This window comes from Elgaria multicarinata, chromosome 1, assembly GCF_023053635.1.
Source record: "Elgaria multicarinata webbii isolate HBS135686 ecotype San Diego chromosome 1, rElgMul1.1.pri, whole genome shotgun sequence".
NCBI lineage: Eukaryota > Metazoa > Chordata > Lepidosauria > Squamata > Anguidae > Elgaria > Elgaria multicarinata.
In genome coordinates, this window is record NC_086171.1 from 19976794 (window position 1) to 20001714 (window position 24921).

Here is a 24921-nt window from a genome sequence, read left to right on the forward strand (position 1 = left end):
AAGTTTCATGGGTCTGTGTTTCATAGTCTTGGGATGATGGCACTGACAGACAGATGACACACTTGTAAGTCTGTAGATGGATGTTTAATAATATTCCAGTTCTTACACATTTGTAATGAGTGAATCCTTATCCAAAATTTGATAACATCTTTGTATATGAAAACTACTGTTTTTCATATCATGTTTCTTGCGATCCAGTGTTAAAAATTCAAGATCTATTTTTCATATTTTGATTTCCCCCCTTCCACTGTTCAAAATTCAAAATGGATAGAGATTATCATATCATTGTGTTTGCAGTACAGCTATATACATTGCCTTGTTTTCCTTTTTGCATGTAAATATCTTTATCTTCTTCAAATCACAGGGAACAAGATGGAGTCTTCTGCAACACCTTTTGATATAACTACCTCACCATACAATTATGATGATGGTGCAGAACCATGTGAAAGTGTCACTGTCAAAAAATTTACTTCTCATTTCGTGCCAACGCTTTACTCTTTTGTGCTGATATTTGGACTGCTGGGCAACGCACTGGTTGTGATGATCCTCATCCTCTACAAGAAACTAAAGAGCATGACTGATATCTACCTACTCAATTTAGCAATCTCAGACTTGCTTTTCATTTTCTCACTCCCATTTTGGGCGTATTCTGCAGCAGACGAGTGGGTTTTTGGAGAGCCAATGTGCAAAATTCTCTCTGGAACCTATCTGGCAGGCTTCTACAGTGGAAGTTTTTTCATAATTCTTTTGACCATTGACCGGTACCTGGCAATAGTTCATGCAGTGTTTGCATTAAAAGCCAGGACGGTGGCCTATGGTATCCTCACAAGTCTCATCACATGGGGCATGGCATTGTTAGCCTCTGTGCCAGAGTTAATGTTTCAAAAATTACAAATTCAGAACAATCACTCAACTTGCACTCTATATTTCTCTCCTGAAAGTCATGTCACATGGAACCAGCTTTTGACGCTGGAAAGGAACCTCATAGGCCTGATCTTTCCAATGATTGTTATGAGCTTCTGCTATGCACAGATCATAATGACCTTGATGAGATGCAGGAATTATAAAAAGAACAAAGCAGTGAAGCTAATTTTTATCATCATGATAGTTTATTTCATCTTTTGGGCCCCGTATAACATTGCTCTTTTGCTCCAGACATTTCAAGCATCATTTTCCCTCAACAATTGTACAGATCTAAGTAACTTGACTATCGCAATGGAAGTGACAGAAACATTAGCAATGGCCCATTGTTGTGTCAACCCTGTGATATATGCTTTTGCTGGTGAGAAATTCAGAAAATATGTTAATAGCTTTTTCCGAAAGCATGTTGCTCTCAGTCTCTCAAAACACTGCCGATTTTTGTATGCGGAGCCTTTTGAACGTGCTAGTTCCACATACTCACATTCTACTGGGGAACAAGACATTTCAGCTGTGTTGTAAAAGATTCCAGAGAGAAGTAAAACTGACTTGTGTGAGTGCAACTTTCCAGACTCTCTTGCATATCAGGCTCTAAGGAAGGCTATCAAAGGATTGAATCACTTGAGACAAAGCAGATTTTGGGGCTCCATCACACCTACTTTTTTATCCAGTTTTCATCCACAGTTTCCCCCTCTGTTTCCTTAGCGAGTTGAGCGCTGAGCACTTTCACTTCTGTGCACTGTTGTGCTTTTTCAGCTCATGTATCTTTTCACCTGGAGAGATACTATGCCGGTGAAATCTCAAGCTTTCCCCTTGGGAAACGTTTACAGGGGAGGAGGAGTGAAGGTTTGTTTTGCTAGTTTCAAAGGGTGGGCAAATGTACAATTGTTTAATTTTTTTTTTGTAAAGATGGTCAGGTCCCCTCCTTTGCTCCAAGGTAACCAAAATGCTTACATCTGGGTTAAGTTTTAAATATAAAGAGATCAAACTTGGCATGGTGATAGCCCTTAAGGAAGGCTTTAGCAATCCCAAGTTTGAATCAGATTGGTTCATTGATTTTAAGGAATTTTTAAATGGAAATTTAGAAAAATGCTTACATCTGCATAATTTTTAAAGATAAAGAGATCAAAATTGGAACAGTAATATCTCTTAAGGAGGGCTTTCAGCATGCCAAGTTTGAATCAGATTGGTTCATTCCTTGATTCTTTATGCATTTTTTAATTCCCCCCCACTTAAACCCATTTTCCTGGTAATCTACAAATGAGGATTGATCTTCCTTTCCTTTGATCATGTGAAGCTGTGCATCTCCAAGTTCATAAACTACAGATCTGCTGGTTCCCTTACTCCAGAGTAAATCCCATTGATTTCAACTGCATTAACATCCAAATCATTCTAAAATCACATGCATGCTTACCTGTTCCTTTTTCTTCCCTAAGTATACTGAATGCCCTGTCCCCCTGATCTAAAAGAGCATTTTCTGCACTGACATGCATTATGCTATAAGGTCAGAGGCAGAGCTGATTGACTGAATTCAAGCCAATTTAAAGGGGTGGTGGTGTCCAATTTAAGTCACTGATTTAAAGCTTCACATAAGACGCATCATGAACTCCACCAATCACAGCTCAGCACTCCCCATTAAGAATGTTCTACTGGATATTTTCTGGCACCAGCCTCCTTATCAGGACAGTGGTAATGTCATATGATTTGTTAGAAAAGTGGTCTGTGCACTCTACAGTGATTTTTAAGGCAGGACAAAAAGGCTGTTTGAGAATATCAGTGAAGTCTTTGGCAAGGGGCAGAAAGAAAAGAAATGGGTACACTTGATCAAGGTTTGGGGTTCTAGGGGAGCCTGGACTAACTTTACTTTTCACAGTATTGTGAGTCTCCTTTTATATCAGTTAACATAACAGTTTTGCATGCTTTGAATTTGGAACTACCCAAGTTTTTTTTTTAGAATGGTACATTTTGTGTCTGATTACACATTTTAACAAGTGACCAACATATCCACTTGCCACACAGAGCCTGGATAAGGCCTTTCACATTGAATATTAACTTGTAGAAACAGGGCCCAACACCTGGCTACATTCCAGTAGTAAGGCATTCCAGTGTGCTATATTTTAACACAAATGTAATCCAGGAATAAAAGCTTGTTTTGTACTACAGTATACACGTGCAGTCATTATATTTTGCTTTCTCATGTTTGGATTTTTGAAGGGATTTTGTTTATAATTAATGGGGTGATGAATCCTATAATTAATGGGACAACGGGAAAGCTTACTCCTTAAAACATGCCATAACATTCAGATAAGGCAATGCACTGGAGAATAACATTGCTGTGGGGCAGGGATGAGTCCTCCAGATATCAGTCATAGTATGTTATGACCCTATTTAGTGTGGATAAAACAATTGTTCTCCTAATAATGGGCTTTCCTACCCTTTTGCTCCCAGAAACACATTTTCTGAAGTTACCCTTGCCCATTCTACCAGGACTCTGTGGGGTGGTGTCAATAAAATACAGACTCTCCCTCCAAGGTATTTGAGAGCGTACCTTCTCTCTTACCAACCTGTCCAGTCAGAGAGGTCTTCAAAGGAGGTGCTTCTGGCGGTTCCACATGGATCTAGGGTCCGCTTGGAGTCCACTTGGCATAAAGCTTTTAGCATATTGGCTTCTCCTCTGTTGAGCTCCCTGTTGGCTGATGTTTTGCTTTTGGCATCTGCTAAAGATAGCTTAATTTAAAGTTTTCTCCTGGTTTAACTTGATTTTAAATATTTTTATTCTTTTGTATTTCGTTTTTCATTAGTGTTCACCATTCAGAAATATTTTTCAATATAGACTGGTGTGAACCCCACCCTGAGTGCCAATTGTATGCTGGCCAGAACCTGGGTGCCACAACTTGTTTAAAAGGGCAACAACCCTCAAACAACCCATGGGGTGTTGTTGGGTTATTTGAGACCATTCTGCTGTTTCACACAACACTGCAAGTTGTACGAGGAAAAATAATTAGGGAAATGCAACTGGCACATGAGGCAGCGGAAATTTAACTCACTGTGACTGAGTTTGGATGACACAATAACTAATTGTGGGTTAAATAGTCAGCGATGGGTTGCGTAGTCAACAGTTGGTTATTGTGTCATCTGTTGGGCCTTTTTCACACCATGGCTGGTAATTCGCCCAAAATAACTAACACAAATAACCAACGCTGTGCAGAGTTGATTATTTGAGCACCCATTGTTTATTCTGTTATGTGGCAGGCACTGTTGACTATTTCATTACACACAGTTGGTTATTTTCGGCGACTACAGAGTCCCCTGGCAAGAGTGACCAAAGCAGCGACTGCTGCTTTAGTCCAGTTGGTAGAACTCATAATGGCTGATGAGAGATACCAGTGGGAGGACTGAGGGAGGGGGAGAGAGGGCAGGGGATGTCAATCAAACACACCGTTGACTAATAATCAACTCGACACTGACCTTAATCCACACCATGATTGATTATAATCATGTTGTGTGGGGAGTACCCCTTCAATAATCAACCATGGAGTGGACTATTAACCCACCACTGACTGCTATGTTGTTCGAACACAGCCTGTTATTGCACAAACTAGCCCATAAATGTTTTTGAAATTTTGTAATCAATAATAATATGCATCCTGGCCATCATGATGGGCATTTTGTCAGTTCATTTAATATAGCCAGTTCTTTTAGATCATGAGGAGCAGTTGATGGTTACCTCTGTCACACCATGTTGGCATGCTCAAGTATCAACTGAGAGACAAGGAAGGCAGTAAATTAGCAATGGGGAGAGGATAGAAATGCTTTAAAAAAAAGGAATTAGTATTATAATAAATTCTTTCTGAAAACATGTCATAGAATCTATGTGACCTAGATTGTTTCATGAGGTGGAATGGGTACAATGGATAATTCCAGGGACCACAAATAGTGTGTGATATTACTGTCCCTCAAGCTGTTTTGTAATGGGCTATGGGCAAATTAGTAGCCAAAATTAGTAGAATATCTGTCTCCCAAATCGGAGTCATTCTAATCTTTTCATTTTTTACATAAAGTGAAACTATTAGGATTTATTTAACAAAATAGGAGGGTGGAAATCAAGTTATGAACATGGTATAAAGGTATTTATTTTTATTTATAAAAATAAATTTGAGATGTATAGACATTTCATTATTATCTTTGCAGTAAAGGTGGATACATTGACTTTTCTTTTTTTACATGAAAATATCCTTATCTTCTTCAAATCACAGGGAACAAGATAGACATACCTATGGATCCAACAGCTTATGATATAGCCAGCACAACATATGTTTATGATGCAGGACTAAATCGCCACTCTCCAAGGATTAAGTTCTCATTTCCTGCCAACACTTTACAGGCCTATCCAGTAGAATTTTAGAATATTTTTAGTATGTTTTTAGGATGCTTTTAGTATGTTTTTAAACAGCGTATGCCATATTCGTAATCAGTATTTTGTGTATTTTATGCTTGTTGTTGTTCCCTGCCTCGATCCAATTGGGGAGGCAGATAAAAAATAAGTTATTGTTATTATTACTCATTGGTGCTGATATTTTGCCTGCTGCATTGGGTGCATTTCACCAGTTCCTAATATTGTCACATCATGCCATCATGCTCAGTATCTTCCAAGCAGGCATCAACTTTGATGGATAAGTAAGACAGTGAATTAGCAATGGGCAGGGGTAAAAATGCTTCAAATAAGTCAATAAGTACACTAATAAAATCTTTCAGCAATATTCAGTTGCTGAATGTGCTTTACTGTTTTTGTTTGAATGCATTGAGCTAACAAGAACTGCTCTCCTTAGCTTGCTGCCCTCACGTTGTTTTCTACCACTTTGAAAACATGTCTTGTTTTCCAAATGGAAAAGCAGCACTGGCTGTAACCACTCCACCGACCTAGCATTTTATGCCAAGCGTGGCCGCTATAAGGGCCACACTGCGTACCTCAGCTGCAGTTCTTGCGCAGTCCGGCGGTACTCCTAAATGTAACCCCATGACGTCTAAAAGCAGCGCTGCTCTTGCTGCTTTTTCTAGCCGCCGCTCGCCTGGGGCTTCTTCACATGCGCCTCCTTTTCCGCCCAACGGAAGCAGGAGTTCTCATTTAAAAACAAACAACCCAAAAAACACCCGCCACACACGCTCGCTGCATTTAAAGGAGACATGCGCACCTCGCTCGTCTGCCTAGTCGCCTTCTGCCTCTCCGCCACCGCCTCCCCTTTAAGGACGGCGTTGCCGGATTCCGAGTCATCAGACGGCGGCGAGGAAAGCGTCGGGAGAGGCTAGTTAGCATTGGCGCATGCGCGCTTCTCCTCCCTGTTTTTTTTCCCGCCAGCCTTCGGAAGACTGGGATTCTCGGTGGGACGGAGAGAGGGGGAGACGCTGGCAGCAACGGGCAGCCCAGGGCAGGGGGTAAGAGACGCAGGACGTCGCCTCGGCCCCGCTCCCGCCTTCCTCCCCTCACGGCGTTTCCTAATTCTCTCGACTCCCCTCACCCCTCTGTCACCATTGCCTAGGCATGCTCTACCTTGTGTGTTGGGACATGGCCGCGCTGGCTGGGGATGATGGGAGATGGAGTGCGAGCCATCTGGAGGGCACCTGGTTGAGGACATCGTAAGGGGACGAGTGCCATGGCCACCTGGCAAGGGCTGCGGGCAAGAGGTGTAACCAGATGGGACACCGTTGCTGGGCCCATCAGGTTGCACCTCTTTGAAACCGATGCGATTGGCACTGTCATTTCTATCTGCATTTCCTTTCCTTCTGACCTTATTGTTTACGGTTCTTCTCACCCTTCCCCATATGTGCTGTATACATACCAGGAACTTTCGGTAATGCTTCATGCATTTGGTGAAATGTGCAATAATCCACGGAAATTTATGGTGGAATAAATTAGCTAGTCTTCAAGGTGCCACGAAGCTCTTCGTTCTTTTTGCTATGATAGACTAAACAGAGCTACCCTGATTGTTCCTGGTCGTTGTGCAAGCCACATTCATGTGAAGGGAACGATTGGAAAACTTCAGCTTTAAAAATGGCATTCATGCATTTTTAGATCTTTGCACTGCTACTGGCTATCCCTCCGATTTTTTACTTTGGTTTTATTCTGTTTTAATTATATTTTTTATATTTTTGTGTTTTATGTTTTTTTGTCCTGTGAACTGTCCAGAGAGCTTTGGCTATTAGACGGTATAGAAATGTATTAAATGAAATATGGATTACATAGATATGCCCCAAGATACTGCAATTGAAAGAGAGAGAAGATGTCAGTATGCCCCCTTTCCCTTAGTTTGAGTCCCTTTGTGACTCTAGTTTTATTGCCACAAAGCTTAATCGCATTGTGCCTAGTTGAAGAATGATCAAAATATGTGAATCGTAAGACATCCAATGAACTGTTACACTAGCTCCTTTTCACAAGTTACAGATGATGAGTGTGCTGGGAGTGGGACTGCACTGCTGGCGTTGCCTCCTGGTGTCTGAAGAGGAGCTGTTACGTGTGAGCAATTGCTCTCATGTAAGGGCTCCATGTAATTGCTGTACCTGAGCAATTGGGGACCCTAATCCTGTGCGGCCCCTGAATATAAGCAGCTTTTGAAATCAGGGGTCATGACTAGTTGGGCTGTACAATGCTAGAGTGGGGCCAGGATTGTCCCCTATCATCATTTGGACCACCTATCTGTGTGTAACATGTGAAGGGAGCAACTGGGAAAAACTAAACCATGTATTATGTAGTCAGATATATCCCAAGGTATGGTGCCTGAGATTGAAAATCCAAATAGTTTCCACTTGTTCTGGTGGTAAAATTAAAATAATAAACTAAATAATGGATAGTGCTCTTTGATGGTATCTCAATATCCAGGCTCAGGTGGACTGCCTAACTGTAGGTTCAGCTCTGTAAATGCAAATGAAAAACTACACAATGAAAACAGGTGAATTATGAATTGACATGTTTGTATCCTGCTTTTCCTTCAGGAAGCTCAGATTTGTCCCATTTTATTCTTACAACAAACCTGTGAGGTAGATTAGGCTGAGAGATGGTGATTGCCCTAGGTCACCTGAAGGCTTAGCAGGGATTTGAACCCAGATCTCCCCTTTCCAAGTACATCTGCTGCACCGCAGTGGTTCTCGAAGAACAGAATTTCTGTCTCCTCCGTTCTCTGAACCACTTTTTCTCTCTGAGGAGCATCAGTACCTTGCCAGTATGAGGGACGCTCAATTTCAACAAGAAAATATTCTCTAGTCAGCTGTTCCATAAGCAAGCAGCCTCTTAATCTAAATGTTATCTGCTCGCTTTTCTTGTGATTTGGGTACCTGAAAATGGTGGGAGGGGAGACTTCAGACTTGTGGGATCTATTTTGTTTCTGATTAGTATCCCCAGATCCACCAGGCAGAGGCTGAGCGACATAGGGGTTCAAGCATGTAGACACATGCTAAATTAATTAAGAAACAGAATATCTCTGAGAATATGTTTAGTTCTGGAATTTGTGATCAGTACCAGAACCAAGCTCACCAGTCTTTTTTATTAAAAAAGCATTCTTTTTAAACAACCTAATTTAGGAAGAAAAACCTTTTAACTGTTTGTATTGCTAGATATTCAGGAGTCAGAAACCCTTGCCAATCTTTTGCAATTCACCCAGAAATCTACCAGTAGATCCTGATCTGTCATCTGCCCATCGCTGCTTTAAAAGGTCCACATCTGCTGTAGATTTAACTGCACAAGGACAAGAGCTCAGAGATTAGAAAAAAGAACCTCTCTGTGTCTTCTGAAGGAATCTCATCAGGGCCTTACCTGTTATTCCCTTCCACAGATCCTCCACACAAATGAGCCCTATATTTGTTGTTATAGATACTTGGCTGTGATGCTACCTGTCATCTCACTGTTCTCAAACAGGAAAAATTTAGAGTCACACATTGTATAAAAAGAAACTTTGCCACTTTACCCAAAGTTGCTACCATGCCTAATCTTTCAAAGTCTTTAACGTTGTTAAGACAGAAAACTCATTCTGAGCATTTAAGTTGTCAGTTTCTCATGAAACTGAAAACTGGACTCTTGATGGAAATCTTTTTCCATTTGAAAGGCTAGCTTGGAAGATGGTTAGTTCAGGTTAACTTCCTTTATCATGACTAGTAGCTGTATATAACTAATATGTCTTTCATGGATAACTGCAATGAGTGTAAACAATGTGCGCTAGTCAGAAAAGAGGACTACTTACCAAAAGTAGAGTAGACTTTGTGTAATATATTCCTCTTTAAAAAAAAAGATAGAAAACAGGTGCTTCCTAATGTACTTTACTTGATTGTAAAAACTGGACTGGCTTGGTTGCATGAAAATATTTCTTGGATAAGCCTCCATTAATGGCTGATTGTTCTATTAAGATGTTGTTAATATCTTTTCCCCACCTAAATAATGATACATCTACTTTCTCCTTATCTTGTTAGTTAAATGATGAGAAGTAACAAGGAACCATATTTTGTGAAGTTTATAAAGTCTACAGAAAACTCAGAATTTTTCCTTCAAGCCCTTGAGGTAAGCTTATTTAGTACATTTTTGAGCTGTTTAGTGAATGAAATGTGCTCACTGAATATAAGCTGACCAAGTACATGTGTATGCGTGATTATAAATACAAATATTTGGATCCAGCCCAATGGGTTTTGTGTTCTGAGGGAATATTTTGGGACAAGCTAGGCCTGTATAAGAGGGACAGGCTCCACTTGAACCAAAATGGAACCAGACTTCTGTCGCTAAACATAAAAAGGGTGGAAAAGCAGCTTTTAAACTAAACCCTTGGAGAAAGCCGACAGGAGCTGGGAAGCATCTGATTTGGGTTAAATCATCCTAAAGAGATGGACATGAAAATGTTTTTGATTGCCCAAATGTAGAAGAGAAGGAAATAGGCTGTGAGTACATGGTAGAACATGATACCCAATCAAAGAGGCCTATGGGCCATAGCAAAGATGCACATGCTAGAGGCATCCAGGGAGAGACACCATGTGTAGGTGTTTCTATGCAAATGTTCAAGTCTCTGAGCCAAAATGGGAGAGTTCGAGTGCTTGGTTTTAAGGGAGAACCTAGACAGAGGCTCTCTTTTTTTTCTTTTTTTCTTTTTACAATAATAAGGTCATTGGCATTTACACAGCTGTGCTCTAGACCAAGGGTGGGAATCCTTTTCCTATGAAGGATCATTGACCTACAGGAAAAGTTAATCAGTGGGCGCAGTCAATGGTGGGTGGGATCAGAGCTGGAATTTGGTAGAGTCTGCAGCAGAGCAGGAATGCATTGCTTTTTCTCTTTCTGTGCCACCCCATCTCTTCCCTACCTCTCACACAAGCACACTCATGAAGTCAAAGAGGAATCCACTTCCAGAGGTGATCCAAAGAGTAAGAGTGGATCTGCAGCCACATGATCATGAGTACTGCATGAAATTAAGCTGAGGGCCACAGGTTTCCCAGCCCAGGTATACTTGGGATAAGTTCCATTGAACTAAATGATATTTATGTTTGTCTGGATATGCATGATATATTAAAATAGGTGGGAACAATTTTGATTGTAATTATTTTTCTTCACTATCAGTTGAATGGAACACAGGAAATAGCTAAAGCAGTTTTAACTATTCATGTTTTTGCATAATGAATGAAAAGAAACAGCGCTTGCAAATCCAGAGAATATTTTACTTTTGTATATTTTGCAGTCCATTAAAGAATTTCAGTCAGAAGAATATCTCCAAATCCTTGAAAATGAAGATGCATTGAAGATACAAGAGAATGACAAATCTCTTTATATTTGTGATCAGTTCAGTGGGATTGTTTTTAATCACCTTCAAAAGGTTTGTAATTTATTTATGCAGTGATTATACTATTTAAAAATATATTTCTCCATCATATATGTGTATATGTTCTCCGTATATCTCTCTACAATTCTCTGACGTTTGAAAAGATCCAAAGTTGCCTGATTAAACGGTCGTCCACCTGGATTTTGTTGGCAGATCAAGATTTATATCGGCTCTAGTGGAGTTGTTTTGAGAAAAAAGTATCCTGTTGAATTCTTTTTTTTAAATCTTGTCTCTTTTTTCAGCTTGGTTGTAGAATTGTTGGACCACAGGTAGTTGTGTACTGTATGCAGAACCAACGATGTGTCCCAAGGGCAGACTATCCAGTATTTAATATGACAATGGCTGATGTAACGATATCCTGCACAAATCTTCAAAAAGAAACAAGGGTAATGTTTTATGTAATGAATTGTTCAGCTATTGTATGAAGTTTTTTTTTTTGTCTAAAATCTGGAGTGAGCAACCCTTTTGGCTCTGAGTCTCGCATGTAGTGCCAAGTGGTGATTGGGGGCCTGTACATACACATGCATGTCCATGTATGCACGCAGGTGTGCACACACGTGTACACACACTTCCTCTCCCCCTCCACCCCCAATATCTTTCTGTGCAGGGATGAGGAGGATTAAAGATTTGGGATAAAATCGACGTGGGGAGGAATTAATGGGGAGGTTTTAGCAATCCTTGCATCAGGACTGCTGGGATGGGGGTGAAGTAAAAGCCTCTTTTTGCTCCGCCTTCCAGCAATCCCAACCCAGATCTTTGTTTCCCTACTGCTATTTGCAGGAGGGAAACAGCAGTCAGTTCCCTGCCTGCCTTCTCAAGCAATCAGCTGGGTGGCAGGGAAAAGTGGGCATGGTATCCAGGGATTCCATGGACTGCCCAGAGAGCGGCCACGGGTTGTGGGTTGCGCATACGTGCTCTAGATGTATTTCAGAGGATTGCATCTGGCTTAATATTGCAAAAAACAAAACACCTAGTCATGATAACTAGCAGCTAGGCTCACTTACTAAATGTCACCTAAAAATAGCAGCTAAATAGATGCATTTCTCATAGAAGGCAAGAATGATAAGGCAAGAATGTTATTGTGCCTAAAGCATCTTTGATAAATGTATAACTTCTTTAAAATCTCAAAGAATGTACAACTTCCTTAAGGAAATCTTCCATTGCCTGACTCTTTCATTCATGAATGTTTAATAATATGTAACCTCATCTTCTTGGCTCGCCGCTCTGATCATGTTACTCCACTTCTGAAATCTCTTCATTGGCTTCCAATTCACTTCAGAATCCAATATAAACTTCTTCTGTTGACCTTCAAAGCTTTTCACGGTCTAGCTCCTTCCTATCTCTCCTCTCTCATCTCACACTATTGCCCCGCTCGTGCTCTTCGTTCCTCTGATGCCATGTTTCTCACCTGCCCAAGGGTCTCTACTTCCCTTGCTCGGCTTCGTCCATTTTCTTCTGCTGCCCTTTCTGCTGCCCCTTACGCCTGGAACGCTCTTCCAGAACATCTGAGATCCACAAGTTCAATCGCAGCTTTTAAAGCTCAGCTAAAAACTTTTCTTTTTCCTAAAGCTTTTAAAACCTGATGTTGTTTGGACTCTATACTGTTAGTTTTACCCTACCCTGTGCCTGTTTACCCTACCCAGTGCCTGTTTGCATTCTCTTCCCCTCCTTATTGCTTTACTATGATTTTATTAGAATGTAAGCCTATGCGGCAGGGTCTTGCTATTTACTGTTTTACTCTGTACAGCACCATGTACACTGATGGTGCTATATAAATAAATAATAATAATAATAATAATAACCTAAGCTTATTCTTTCATAATTTAAACATAAATACTACTCGTCCTACTGGCTGGGAAGAGGGGCTGTTTCTTTTATAGTAACAGTTTCAGACATTTGAAGCATGTGTGTATCTTCCTTATCCCATCCCAACCTTTTCCCTTCAGACCAGAATTGCCCAGTTTCTTGACATTCCATTATTTATATATATTTTGGCAAGCCTGAGATGATTCAGGAAAAAATGACAATGTTGTTTTGTAAGTGTCCTGTGCAAAATTGGTCACTATTTTGAACGGCGCTTTTTCTACTAGCGTTACAGCAATGTAGTATTGTTTGTATTCATAGTACTTAGCTAATTCTCATTTCACCGGTTTGACCCATTTATTTTTATCAACTGCTATTTTTTCTCTTCCACAGGAAGAGGTCCACAAAGCTGTACAGATGATGGGTGGCCGTGTATACAAAGATCTTAACTTGTTAGTAACCCATCTTATAGCTGGAGAAGTTGGAAGCAAAAAATACTTAGTTGCAGCTAATTTAAAAACACACATTTTGCTTCCCTCTTGGGTAAAAGCACTGTGGGAAAAATCACAACATAGGTAAGACTACCATTTATGCATTTAGGAAAATACCACAATTTGAACTATTTTAAGCTGCAATCCTTCCTAAAGAAGATTTGAAATCTATCTGTTAGCAGTTGTGTTACAAAGTGTGTGGCTCATGCCTTGATGAGAAGTGTCACTACTGAGAAAATAAAATTCAACTGTCATTCCTCACTTGGAATGATGGGAGAAAGGTAAAAACATAAGAATGATATTCTTGACACTTGCATAGCCATAACATTATGTATATTCTTTAGTTAGTCATGAATGATGTATATAAGTTTGGCTTACCTAGAATAGATCTATTGAAATAAGTGGTGCTTAAGTTAAAGATTTCAGTGAGTTTATTCAAAGAATAACTAAGTCAGGATGCAATGTTATGAATTCAGTTTTCCTGATAATGAGAGAAAATTGGAAAGACACATATCTATTGCTCTTCTTTCCAACAGGATTGTTAGATACACAGACATAAATATGGAAGACTTCCTATGTCCTTTGTTTCTTGGCTGTACGGTCTGTGTAACTGGTTTGAGCAGTGTGGACCGAAAAGAGGTTCAGCGCCTTACTGTCGAGAATGGTGGCCAGTACACAGGGCAGCTCAAGATGAATGAATGTACTCATCTTATTGTTCAAGAGCCCAAAGGTAATCCATACCATACATCTTTATTGCGATCCATAGATCCATGAAAAAACAAGAATCAAACATGAAACATCAGACAGTTAGAGCTATTGTCAACTTTCGTCTAATCCTCTCCTTGGAAGAAAAACACACACCATTTACTGGGCTTGTGTTCAAGAGGTTTCTTATATGCTAACAATCGCCACTGGGGATCCCCAGAGACCTCTGGTGAAACAAGCCTGACTGGCGCAACTGGCGCTGGGGGCCCACTTACTGGGATAACAGGAGCACCCCCAGCCCACGGTTGTGTTGGGCCTTGTTTCCCCGGCAGGCGCGGCCATCTTTACCAGGAAGTAGGAAGTCTTGCGAGACTTCCAGCCAGGAGCAGCTGAGATCTCGTGTGATTCCAGATCTGCAGCCAGACAGCGTGGGGAGAGCAGCAGTGAGGCTTTCTGATGCGGCAGCAGCGGCGACTCGGTGAGGCTCTCGGCGTCGGCAAGCTGGAGCTATTGCCAGGCATGTTGGGTGGTAAATTGGCCGGCAGGCAGGCCTGGCAGCAGCCCTGGTCTGCTTAGCCTTAGAACCGCAGCGCCCTGGCTGTGTGGAGCCCTGTCCTGTCCCTGGAGCTGTGGCCACACTGGCAGCAGCAATAGCTCAGCCAGCTACAGATGGCAAGTCGTTTTCCCTCCTCTTCTTTACCTGCTCTTTGCGTGGGGGTAAAAAACCTGTAATCCCCTGGGAGTAAGTTCCATTTAACTTAATAGGCTTTACATCTGAGTAGACTTTTAGAACTGCACTGAAAGTGATGGTAAAACTAACTGGCTGTGTTTATATTTGTGCTGTGCCTGATGGCTCAGATAAAAATGTATACAGCTTTTTTAAATGCCTGGTAATAAATCAAAGACTTTTTTTAGTTGAGTAAATCGTTCTGTCCTTTTACTAGTTATATATATTTGTATATTATTGAAACCTCACTGTACACAATTTTTTGAGATATTGAAAGATGCATGAGAAAATGTTAAAATGCAGTCATCTGTTGGACAGAAACACCATCTTTTAAAGTTTCTTGTTTATTACAGTAACGCACACCAGAAGCAAGTTTTTTTTAAAAAAAAGCTATCCCTAAATTGCACTGATTAAAATTCGTTACCATGATTAATCAACTATCTTAGTTGATTCATTTACTGATTAAGACTGTAATCCAGTGGATGGTCAGTAATCATGAGTAGATCAGCTGCAAGTCCTGCTGGTCTTGTATTTTTGTCTGAATGTGTTTCTTAATAGTAGCTTCTAAGGGTCTTGTACAGCAATATTTTTTAAAAATGGGGGAAATGCTGTAAAGTATAGCCTGAAGATGCTATATGATTGCTAACTGTTGCTACATAGTTTGCATTTTTGCGTTTTTGAACTTGCTTCAGGATTACTAGATGTCAATATAAAGTCAATATTTTGTATAAAACTAGGCGCTAAGTTATTTTTTTAAAAGGTGCTGTGCACTTTGCTATCTTTGTGTGTCCTTTAAATGATTTAGGCTGCAATCCTATGCTCAGTTATCTGGAAGTAAGTTCAATACAGTAAACTCAATTGAGCTAACTTCTGAGTAGGATTACGCTACGCTGACTAGTCATAACTACAAAGTTAACCGGAATTAACCTGAACTTCATACTGACTATCCATTTAATATTGCTAGTATATTAAATGTCTGAGTTGTGGATTGTGGTGTAGTGGCTAGAGTGTCGGACTGAGAGTCGGGAGATCTGGGTTCTAGTCCCCACTTAGCCATGGAAGCTCACTGGGTGACTTTGGGCCATTCACAGACTCTCAGACCAGCCTACCTAACAGGGCTGTTGTTTTGAGGATTAAATGGAGAGGAGGATTATGCACACTGCCTTGGGTTCCTTGGAGGAAAAAATGGCAGGATATAAATGGAATAAATAAAAAAATGTAAACTCTGTAATCTTGCAATTTGTAGTCAGATGTTTTGATAGTGGTATAGTAACAGGGTTTGGTAGAAACTCACCACTAAGGCCATACTGTGGGTGCTCTCCCAATAGTGTACACATAAAAATCTGCAAAAGGCTATGCCTGGAGTAAGACCTTTAATAGAAAATGTCTTGTGAAAATCTAGTTTATATTACATCTCAAGTGTTAAAATGTTTTAAAGAGAGCTGCACTTTCTTGCTTAATATTAAATCACACTGAATAGGCCTGAGAAAAGATTGCTGCAGTAACCCAATCATTCCTCTCTTCTTTCTCCACCCTTACCTGGGAATAACTCCTATTAAACTCAGTGAGGGTTGCTTCTGGTTAGGGCACGATCCTATGCTGGGAGTTGTAGGACTTTTTTCTGGCTTGAGAATTGCACCTTTTGCCTCCCTGTCTAATCTTTCTTTACTGCATATTTCCCGTTTTCTGTTTAGTCTAGCACTAAACATTGGGATAGGAGCATTTCTTCTCCTATCCGCAGTGTTCTTAAGCTATTTTTTTTCTAATCCAGGATCTGTTTGCTTTAAATTTTTATTTATTTATTTATTTATCCATTACATTTCTATACCGCCCAACAGCCGAAGCTCTCTGGGCGGTCCACAAAAACCAAAATCACAGCAAAACAATCAACAGGTTAAAAGCACAAATACACAATACAATATAAAAAGCACAACCAGAATAAAAACCACGCAGCAAAATTTATATAAAATTAAAATACAGAGTTAAAACAGTAAAATTTAAATTTAAGTTAAAATTAAGTGTTAAAATACTGGGAGTATAAAAAGGTCTTCAGCTGGCGACAAAAGGAGTACAGTGTAGAAATGGAAAATAATAATTGTCTTTTCTATTGATCTTGTATGAGGATAGCAAAAAGAACTACCATAAAGAAATTTGTACAGCAACTAAAAATACATGTTAATTTTAGATATATTGAATGTCTCACTTGTTCTTTATTTCAGTGATTTTAATATTAACATATTTTGTAGAACAGGTTGGTCTTAATTGTGAGCTGTAGAATCAGACATGTGACCAAGACCATGCCCCCTTGGGAATGGCCATATTGTCCTCCTTTTTGGTTTCCAAAATATGGTCAGCCTAGTTTCTTACGTTTGTATAAATATTTCAAGATTGTAAACGTTGAATTTCATTGGACTTCTGGTTTCAATCCTACATTATTTTCAAGTTGACATTGCAAAAAGAATCAGTCAAGAGATAGATGGATAGATATTACTGTCTGCTGTGCTATCTGGGCAATCAGCAAAGACAGCAATATCTATCTATCTATCTATTGATTGATTCTTACAAGCAATTCAGAAGTTACTTTACTTTCCCTCTCTTGCCTTTGCATTGAGTTGAGAGTTGTCCTCTGGCTTTCCTGCTTCCTCCACCATTCCTCTCACTGCTTATGGAAAGGGGATTTCAGTGCCCAGGGTTTGGGGAGACCTCACATAAATTGGAAAATATTGCTCTTTTCCCAAACGGCAGACACTTTGAAGTACTATTTCAGTACTCTGACAAAACAGAAAAGACCTTTCAAGTTTTCTCATAAGGAACCATTTTCTTATTGGCTTTTGTTTACCCTGTTACAAAGTAGCTTTTGTGAGCAGTACTGGCTCCATTTTGAAGCAGCCAAAAAAGTCAAGGCGTCTTCATCCTCCACCTGCAGCAGGAATGAGACTGAGAGCAATCACACAAGGCTAGGTCAATTATCCATGTTCTGATAGACTTCTTCAAATGCATTCCCAGAGACAAAGGTGGGGGTAAAATTAAGCAGAATATGAATGCTGGATGGCAGGAGTGATACCTGGTCATGCACATGCTAATGTGTTCATATTGCTGAAACTAGCCTGGACACCTGTCTTTAAAGCAGTCATTATTATATAAAGTCATCTTTTGTTAAAATAATGTTTTCAGCAAGTACAGCCACTATCCTCAAACACCCGCTTTTGTTATGTCTTTCTCCCATAGCAAGTAGCATCACCTTAATTTTTTAAAAGTATGATGATCACCTTGCAACTGCACAGTTATCTGGAAGCAGGTTCCACTGAAATGAAGAAATATGTTTTGGAAATAATGCCAGTATGTTAAAATCAGGGCCTCTAATAATAAAAACATATCTAATTTTCTGTTAGTAATGTGTTGGACTCAGATATTGCCCCCAACGAATGGGAGAGCTCCTTCCATTTTGTTCTGTTTTGTCTGCAAAAACATTCTTTAGGTTTTCTCATGAGGATATTTTTAAAACTTAGGTGATATATCGCCCAAAATAGGAATTCAGAATGTTAAAACCTGAAGAATTTGCTATTTTTTTAAAAAATGCTGGAACGTCTGGCATAGGGAGTCTTGCTTCTACTTCATCTGTAGCATGGAAAGTTATGATGGTCCAGCAGGTAGGACTTAGTAGAGGAATAGCCATTTAATTCCATCACCACTCTGCATGTGTCAACGTAGCCATTTTTTTTAAAGATCAAGCGTGCAGTCATTGTGCATTGTGAAGGAGATTGTTGGTTTATACACGTCATGCAGCAGTATATAGGCCTCATAAAATTATTACTAACAGCTCACCACATATATTTAATGTGCTCTGTTCAGGTTAATTATTTTAATATCAACCTTAATTTCCCCCCCCCCTGTACATGGGAAAGGCCAAAAATATGAGTGTGCCAGAAGATGGAATGTCCACTGCATCTCTCTCCAGTGGCTTTTGGACAGCATTGACAAGGGATTTTGCCAGGATGAATCAATGTACACAGTAGTCCCTAGATCAAAGGAAGAAAGTGCACCAAGTACATCAACTCCTACTAATGACACTAGCAAGACTGACAGTAAGTAAAAAGTTTTATGAAGTGTCCGAGTTTCTATAAATAGTAAAGCTATAATCTTTTTAGTGTTATGAATTGATTTATGTATCCTGCTTGGAAACATTTCAGTGTGTCTCTTTTGTGGAAAGTTACTGGCCTATAAATGCTTGGAGGACCTGCATAATATTCTGGGGGTATTTTAGCTACGGAATTTTGGAAGCCAATATAAAATAATTTTTGTCGTATTTTCAAGTAAACAACTGAAACAAAATGTTGCAGAGTGGAGTGTTTCTAATCAGGATTCCAGCCATGCTTTCATTGAGGATACCTCATTCCATGCCCCTTTCCCTGGTTTTCCATTCTTGTCCCAAGAACAGTCAGCTAGCATTCCATGGCCACTGAGCATATGTATCCATTCACACTTTGAGAATGAGTTTGCTATTAGTTTATAGGATGACTACCTATCTTAGTCACATGGGGAAAGCAAGGAGCTTTGATTGCAAATAAACTGAGGATAAAGCATACCCAATATTTTAGCAGTGGTAAAAATTTACTGTACATTTGTGAATAGCATGTCTTATAGTGCAAGCCTGTACATATTTATTCAGACATAAATCCTGTGTTCACTGGGGCTTACTCACTAGTAAGTGTATTTAGAATTGCAGCTTTTCAGTATTTACCATAATTAAAAGGATTCTTTTGTTCCATATTTAAATACTTGTTATTTTTGTTTTAAATGAAATACCCAAATTCTGAATATATAATTGACTAGTCAGATATTTTTAGTTTTTCTCTTTGAATTGCTTGCCAATTCTCTTCTTGTTGTATTACCTAAAAGGATAGAAGATAATTTATAACTTGGGAAAGAATGTATCTTGAGTAATTCCCTTGGAGGGCACCCTGTGTCAAGGATTAGAAAGTAGAAAGTGAGTTCTGTGTGCATGCATTGATAGTAGACATACTGTACTTCAAGACATACTGTACTTCAAGTTGTCAGAACTGAAGCAGTTATCAAAGACAATAATAACTAATATCTATTGGTATTTTTAGCCTTTTCTTCTTCTACTAAATATACAAAGTAAAGTTATAGACAGAGTTATGCTCTCCTCTGAAATCACTCCTAATTTTCACCTTCATTTGAATTTTATTTGAAGGTCGCACACTCTCTGATGTCAGCAACATTTCAAATATCAATTTATGTTCCATTAGTGAAACATCCTGTAGCTCTGCTATGAATAGCAGACTGGATCCTCCTCCTGATGATCTGAACAACTTGGATATTAGTTCTTTGCAACCACCTGAAGATTTACTAGATGGATGTAAAGTAGGTCTAACAGTGCATGTGCGACTGTGAAATTACCCAAATAATTGTATAGACTGTTACAATTTCTAGAACTATATGTGAGTGTTGTGGGGGCAGAATTAGATGTTACATTCATGAGTGACCATTTGGAAGCAATTTCCTGTTATTACCATTGCTGTCTTGCAGTCAGGAATGGCAGTAGAAGGTATTAAGGTACCTAAATAGTGGACCACTCACATACTCTAGTTCAGTGGTTCTCAACCTTCCTAATGCCGCGACCCTTTAATACAGTTCCTCATGTTGTGGTGACCCCCAACCATAAAATTATTTTCGTTCTTCTCTACACGATCCATTGTCATGGGATGGTTTGCTAATGAAAATAATACATAACAATGGCTTTAATAATACAAAAGATGATACATGACATAGTTCAGTCAATACAGTTTCCTAAGACCATCGGAAATATGTGTCTTCCGATGGTCTTAGGCGACCCCTGTGAAAGGGTCATTCGACCCCCAAAGGGGTCCCGACCCACAGGTTGAGAACCGCTGCTCTAGCTGATTCATTAATAGTTTTCCTTAGAATGGAATTAAATGTAAGCGAGATTAGTTGTCTATATGCATTTCCTTACTGATATTGTAGAAGGCTGAAAATAATCATAGGAGGTATAGTGTAGGCTGCTGCAAGTAATGGATATTGAACGGTGGCTTGCCTCTTCAGCATTAGGAGCTGCTGTAATTGAAACTTTAACTGCAAATGGGGTGTCTTAACTTGCCTGTAAATTGCCAGTTTGGTTGAAGTTTTTTCTCTGCCTTTCCTTGCAGATTTACCTTCATGGCTTCGGTGGCAGGAGATTAGATAAGATGAGAAAGCTTATTAATTCTGGTGGTGGGGTTCGCTTTAACCAACTCAATGAAGATGTGACACATGTCGTTGTGGGTGACTGTGATGATGAACTAAAACAGTTTCTGAAGAAGACAGCACAGAGGTACGGCCTAATTTCTTCTGCTATTTCCCCTTCTATTAAAAGTATTAGTAACAATTAAATGTTTTAAACTTTAGTTCTTTCCACATTGTATATCTTTTTAAGGACAGTGGTGAGCATATTGTTCAGTTGTAATTTTAAAATATCATTCAGTGTGTGAAATATTGAAAATGCTTTAGAGACTTACACGGAAGTGATCCTCTTTTAGGCTTTGTTTTCTATAACCATTCTTCGGCCCTGCGTTATGTACATGTAAGCCCACTGACTTATGTTGAACTTGTAGAAACAGAAATATGGGTTGTGCCCACACTCGTGGCAGGTAAACCTTTTTCCTAGAATTCCAAGTCTAAAAAAAATGTAAACATGCAAATTTAACAGTGTCAAACGGTGTGTATCAGACACATGTTTCTCTTTCTGTGTCCCATTTTTATGTTCCAAAATTTTGCCTTGTCTGGGCTACATAGTAGGAATGTAAAATATAGATGATCCCTCAAGGAAGGGGAGATATTTATTTTAATGTGGGTTTTGTTTTGTTTTAGGCCATATGCTGTGACAGCTCAATGGCTTTTGGAATGCTTTAGAAAAGGCTACTTACTACCTGAGGAGCAGTACCCCCCTGCAAACTGTCAGCCAGTGAACACCCCAGTTTTGGAGCAGCCTGTCTTCCCTAAAAGAAATAGTCTCTTGAAGAAAGATGGAGTGAACATTGTGCAGAATCCAGAAGCAGATGAAGATCTGCTATCTCAGTATGTAACTCGGGATTCCACAGTAGGTAAGTTATTTATCAACTCTTACCTTGGCTTCTTTTTCCAGCATCTCCATGCATTTGCAACTCCCTTGTGTTTACCCTCACCCCCTTTCCATCAGTAACTCACTGCCTCTCTTGTCTTTAGGCCTTTTTGCGGTTTTGACCCCTATTCTTTTTCTTTCTTCACTACTCTTTACTTTGGTTTTCTGCCATCTCTAAACATCCTTCTTCAAGGACCTGCTTTTCAATCAGCTGCTTGTTGTGTCTATCTTCATTCAGTCACCCTGCCTCTTCGGCTACATGGCTCTTAGTACCCCTTTTTTGTGGAACCTCTTCTTGCTTTGCATTCCTGCCTCCAGGTATCCCTATTTCTTCCCTCCCCATCCTGCTAATACTTCATAAGCCCTTTTTTCCTGTGTGAAGTTATTCCCAGGCAACTGACTTGTCAGTTCCCTCACAGAAACTGTACTGTCTGTTACTATTCTGTGATGAAACTTTCAACAATTAAAATGTTTGTGAATATTCCTTTGATATCAGAGCAGCTCAGCCAATAACGATGGCCTTGTAGACATGTGATGATAGGCAACAGTCTGTTTAGTCATCTATTCATACGTAAAACTTGCATGAATTATTGTGCAAATATTATGTACATCATGCTTCTAAAACATTGGACGTTGTCAGCGCTGCTTCTGCCACACAACCTCTCTTTGTTCTGTGGAGGCTTATTCAGGGACTCCATTCAGCATTCACAGAAATGAGAAAAATTGTGGAAGCAGGCCTTGCTGGATTAAATGGGGGTAATCTCAGAAATATTTTGCATGTTTCAAAGTGATTGGACACACTTAGGCATAATCTTTAATGTGGAGAATATGTTTATATAAATTATAATTTATTATAATATGAAATTATAATAGAAATTTACATATGAAATAGCACTGTAACATTTTCAATTTTCTTCCAGTTGATGCTGGTAACTACAGTGATATTGATCATGCTACTTTTCAAGAAGGAAAAGAGCTCACTGTCAGCCACAGCTCCTTGGCAGAGACTTCTACAATAGTAGAAGGAGCCTTGTTCAGTGGAAAGAGGTTCCTCCTTTTAGGTTTTGGTAAAGAGGATGAATCCTGCATAAGAGCTGTGATTGAAGAGAATGCTGGGAAGGTTTTCCCCCAGCAGAACAAAGCCATTGCTGACTATGCTGTGGTTCCTCTACTGGGATACAAGGTGGATTCAACTGTAGGAGATGTGGTTACAAATACATGGCTGGTAAGGATAAGTTATAGGATAATAACTGGAATATGTCATAGAATAACCTGGAACGTGTGAGCAAAAAGCAAAACTTTAGGTTAGGAAAAATGTTACTGAAAATTCTAAATCTGTGTTGAGGGCTGGCATATGCCTAGATCATTCATGCGCATGCTAAATTAGGAATCTTGTGCATGTATTTTATGGTCTCGTTTTATTTCTCTGGGCAGTATTCAATGGGGCTGCTGTGCTATGCAACTGATGCAGGGCGATCAGGAATTACGACATGTCATGTAAGCCAGGCCATTGTGGGTTAGTCAAGGGTTAAATAACCCACATTTAACCAAACTACTAATCAAAGGTTAAGTGTGGGTTGTTTATGACTTGAGTTCACATAACAGCTGCCACCCCCAATATTCAAAATGGCAAGGCACACAAACTCTAGCTAATCATGGGTGAACCATGTCACTGTTGACAAATACCATAATTGAATAGCTATTGTTATTTTCCAGTTGCATCTGAATAAAACAGTTACAATCACTTTTGCAGTTGAATAAGTATTTTCTTCAGTCATTGATACCACAGATAAAGATTGTTACTAGAAGTAAATGGTAGTTTTAATTATTGAAATATTGGTTAACTTTCCAATTGCATTAAAACAAACCAGCCAGTTATAAAATAGATATGTGTTACGGTATTGCTACATTCACAGATTTTGGATTATGCCTTGAGGCCAAATAATTCATCTGGGTTATATTTGGTCAGAGTTCACTGTATATTTCATCATTGTTAGGTGATGTGTGCGGAACAGCAATCCCTGCTTGATCCTCAGTCAAATCCACTTTTCACACCAGTGCCGATGAAAGAGGGACACACTCCATTACAACATTGTGTGTTGTCTTTCAGCCAGTTTAGTGGGGCAGAGAGAGACTCTTTAATATATTTGGCTAAACTGCTTGGGGCAAGGTATGTGGTAAGCTTTTACTTCTGTTAATTTTCTGGCATATAGTTGCATTAAACCTCTGAAATATTAAAAGGTAAAGAGAGAATGCTTAAGCATAAAATTTCATTCAGTAATGAAAATGACTGCTTTTGAAATACATTCTATTGAAATACAAACTATTGAAATACATTCGTTGTGATCTTACATTTTGCACTTTTTACTTCTAAAAAGTAGAATGTCTTTTTAAGGAGTTGAGCATAATTGAAACGGTAGCCCCGATTTTGTTTTAAGGATGACTTTGTAGTGGGGCTTGGTATGGAAATGTTACCTGGTTTTAATTTTAGAGTTCAAGAATTCTTTGTGAGAAAAGCCAACCCCAGGAAAGAAATGCTGGTCAGCACCCACCTGGTGGTTAAGGAGCCAGATGGTTCCAAGTATGAAGCTGCAAAGAAGTGGAATCTCCCTGCCCTTACTGTGGCCTGGCTGTTGGAGTCTGCAAGGACAGGAAAGAAGGCTGACGAAAGCAAGTTCCTGATTGACACTGTAGTCACTCAAGGTTGGTTGGTTTGAAGCTTTGTAGGTGTGTTCAACAGCATGTTTGTGTAAGACAGAAATGATAGATGTAGCTCGTTCATTTTTTCATAGAACCATAGAATAGTAGAGTTGGAAGGGGCCTATAAGGCCATCCAGTCCAACCCCCTGCTCAATGCACGAAGCGTACCTGACAGATGGTTGTCCAGCTGCCTCTGCTATCCTGATGCTAGCATATCCAGATATGCCAGCATTTCTACATAAAATAAGGTACAAGTATGATTGGTGGTTAAAGGACCCTAAAACACCAGCATTGTCAAGGATTGAGACAGTGAGATTTTAGTAGAAACTTTGGGACTTTTATAAGTTAAGTAGTTTCATACACTGCTTATGAATCTATACAATATTGATCTCATATGAATAAAGAAGGAGAGGTACAGTTTGTCAGTCCCTTTCTCACCTGGAACGCATATCAATTGTCTCTACTCAGGACGAGCGGCAGCTCATCAACTTCTCCTCCACACAAGCCTCACTTTTGGTCCAATGTAAAAAACACACAAAATAATAACATAGCTTCATTATGCAGCTTTTTAAAGCTGGAAGATAATGCCAGGAC

The 24921-nt window shown here is 39.5% G+C and overlaps 2 protein-coding genes across 7 annotated transcripts in view; both read left to right on the plus strand.

Moving 5' to 3' along the window:
- The window catches only part of LOC134397421 (C-C chemokine receptor type 2-like), a 10334-nt gene extending 7251 nt beyond the window's left edge, over window positions 1-3083 (plus strand). For all 4 annotated transcript variants that reach the window (XM_063124047.1, XM_063124068.1, XM_063124057.1 and 1 more), the window contains one exon: window positions 365-3083. In XM_063124047.1, coding sequence (XP_062980117.1) covers window positions 365-1440 — 1076 coding nt within the window. In that variant the 3' untranslated portion in view covers window positions 1441-3083. The remainder of the gene's footprint in view (window positions 1-364) is intronic.
- A 3185-nt stretch (window positions 3084-6268) lies between these two features.
- TOPBP1 (DNA topoisomerase II binding protein 1) overlaps window positions 6269-24921 on the plus strand; it is a 36929-nt gene continuing 18276 nt past the window's right edge. For all 3 annotated transcript variants that reach the window (XM_063124091.1, XM_063124100.1, XM_063124109.1), the window contains exons 1-13: window positions 6269-6351; window positions 9373-9460; window positions 10623-10757; window positions 11006-11149; window positions 12960-13141; window positions 13594-13787; window positions 18395-18574; window positions 19705-19874; window positions 20678-20841; window positions 21378-21610; window positions 22548-22852; window positions 23625-23797; window positions 24119-24330. In XM_063124091.1, the coding sequence (XP_062980161.1) occupies window positions 9377-9460; window positions 10623-10757; window positions 11006-11149; window positions 12960-13141; window positions 13594-13787; window positions 18395-18574; window positions 19705-19874; window positions 20678-20841; window positions 21378-21610; window positions 22548-22852; window positions 23625-23797; window positions 24119-24330 (2176 nt within the window). In that variant the 5' untranslated portion in view covers window positions 6269-6351; window positions 9373-9376. The remainder of the gene's footprint in view (window positions 6352-9372; window positions 9461-10622; window positions 10758-11005; window positions 11150-12959; window positions 13142-13593; window positions 13788-18394; window positions 18575-19704; window positions 19875-20677; window positions 20842-21377; window positions 21611-22547; window positions 22853-23624; window positions 23798-24118; window positions 24331-24921) is intronic.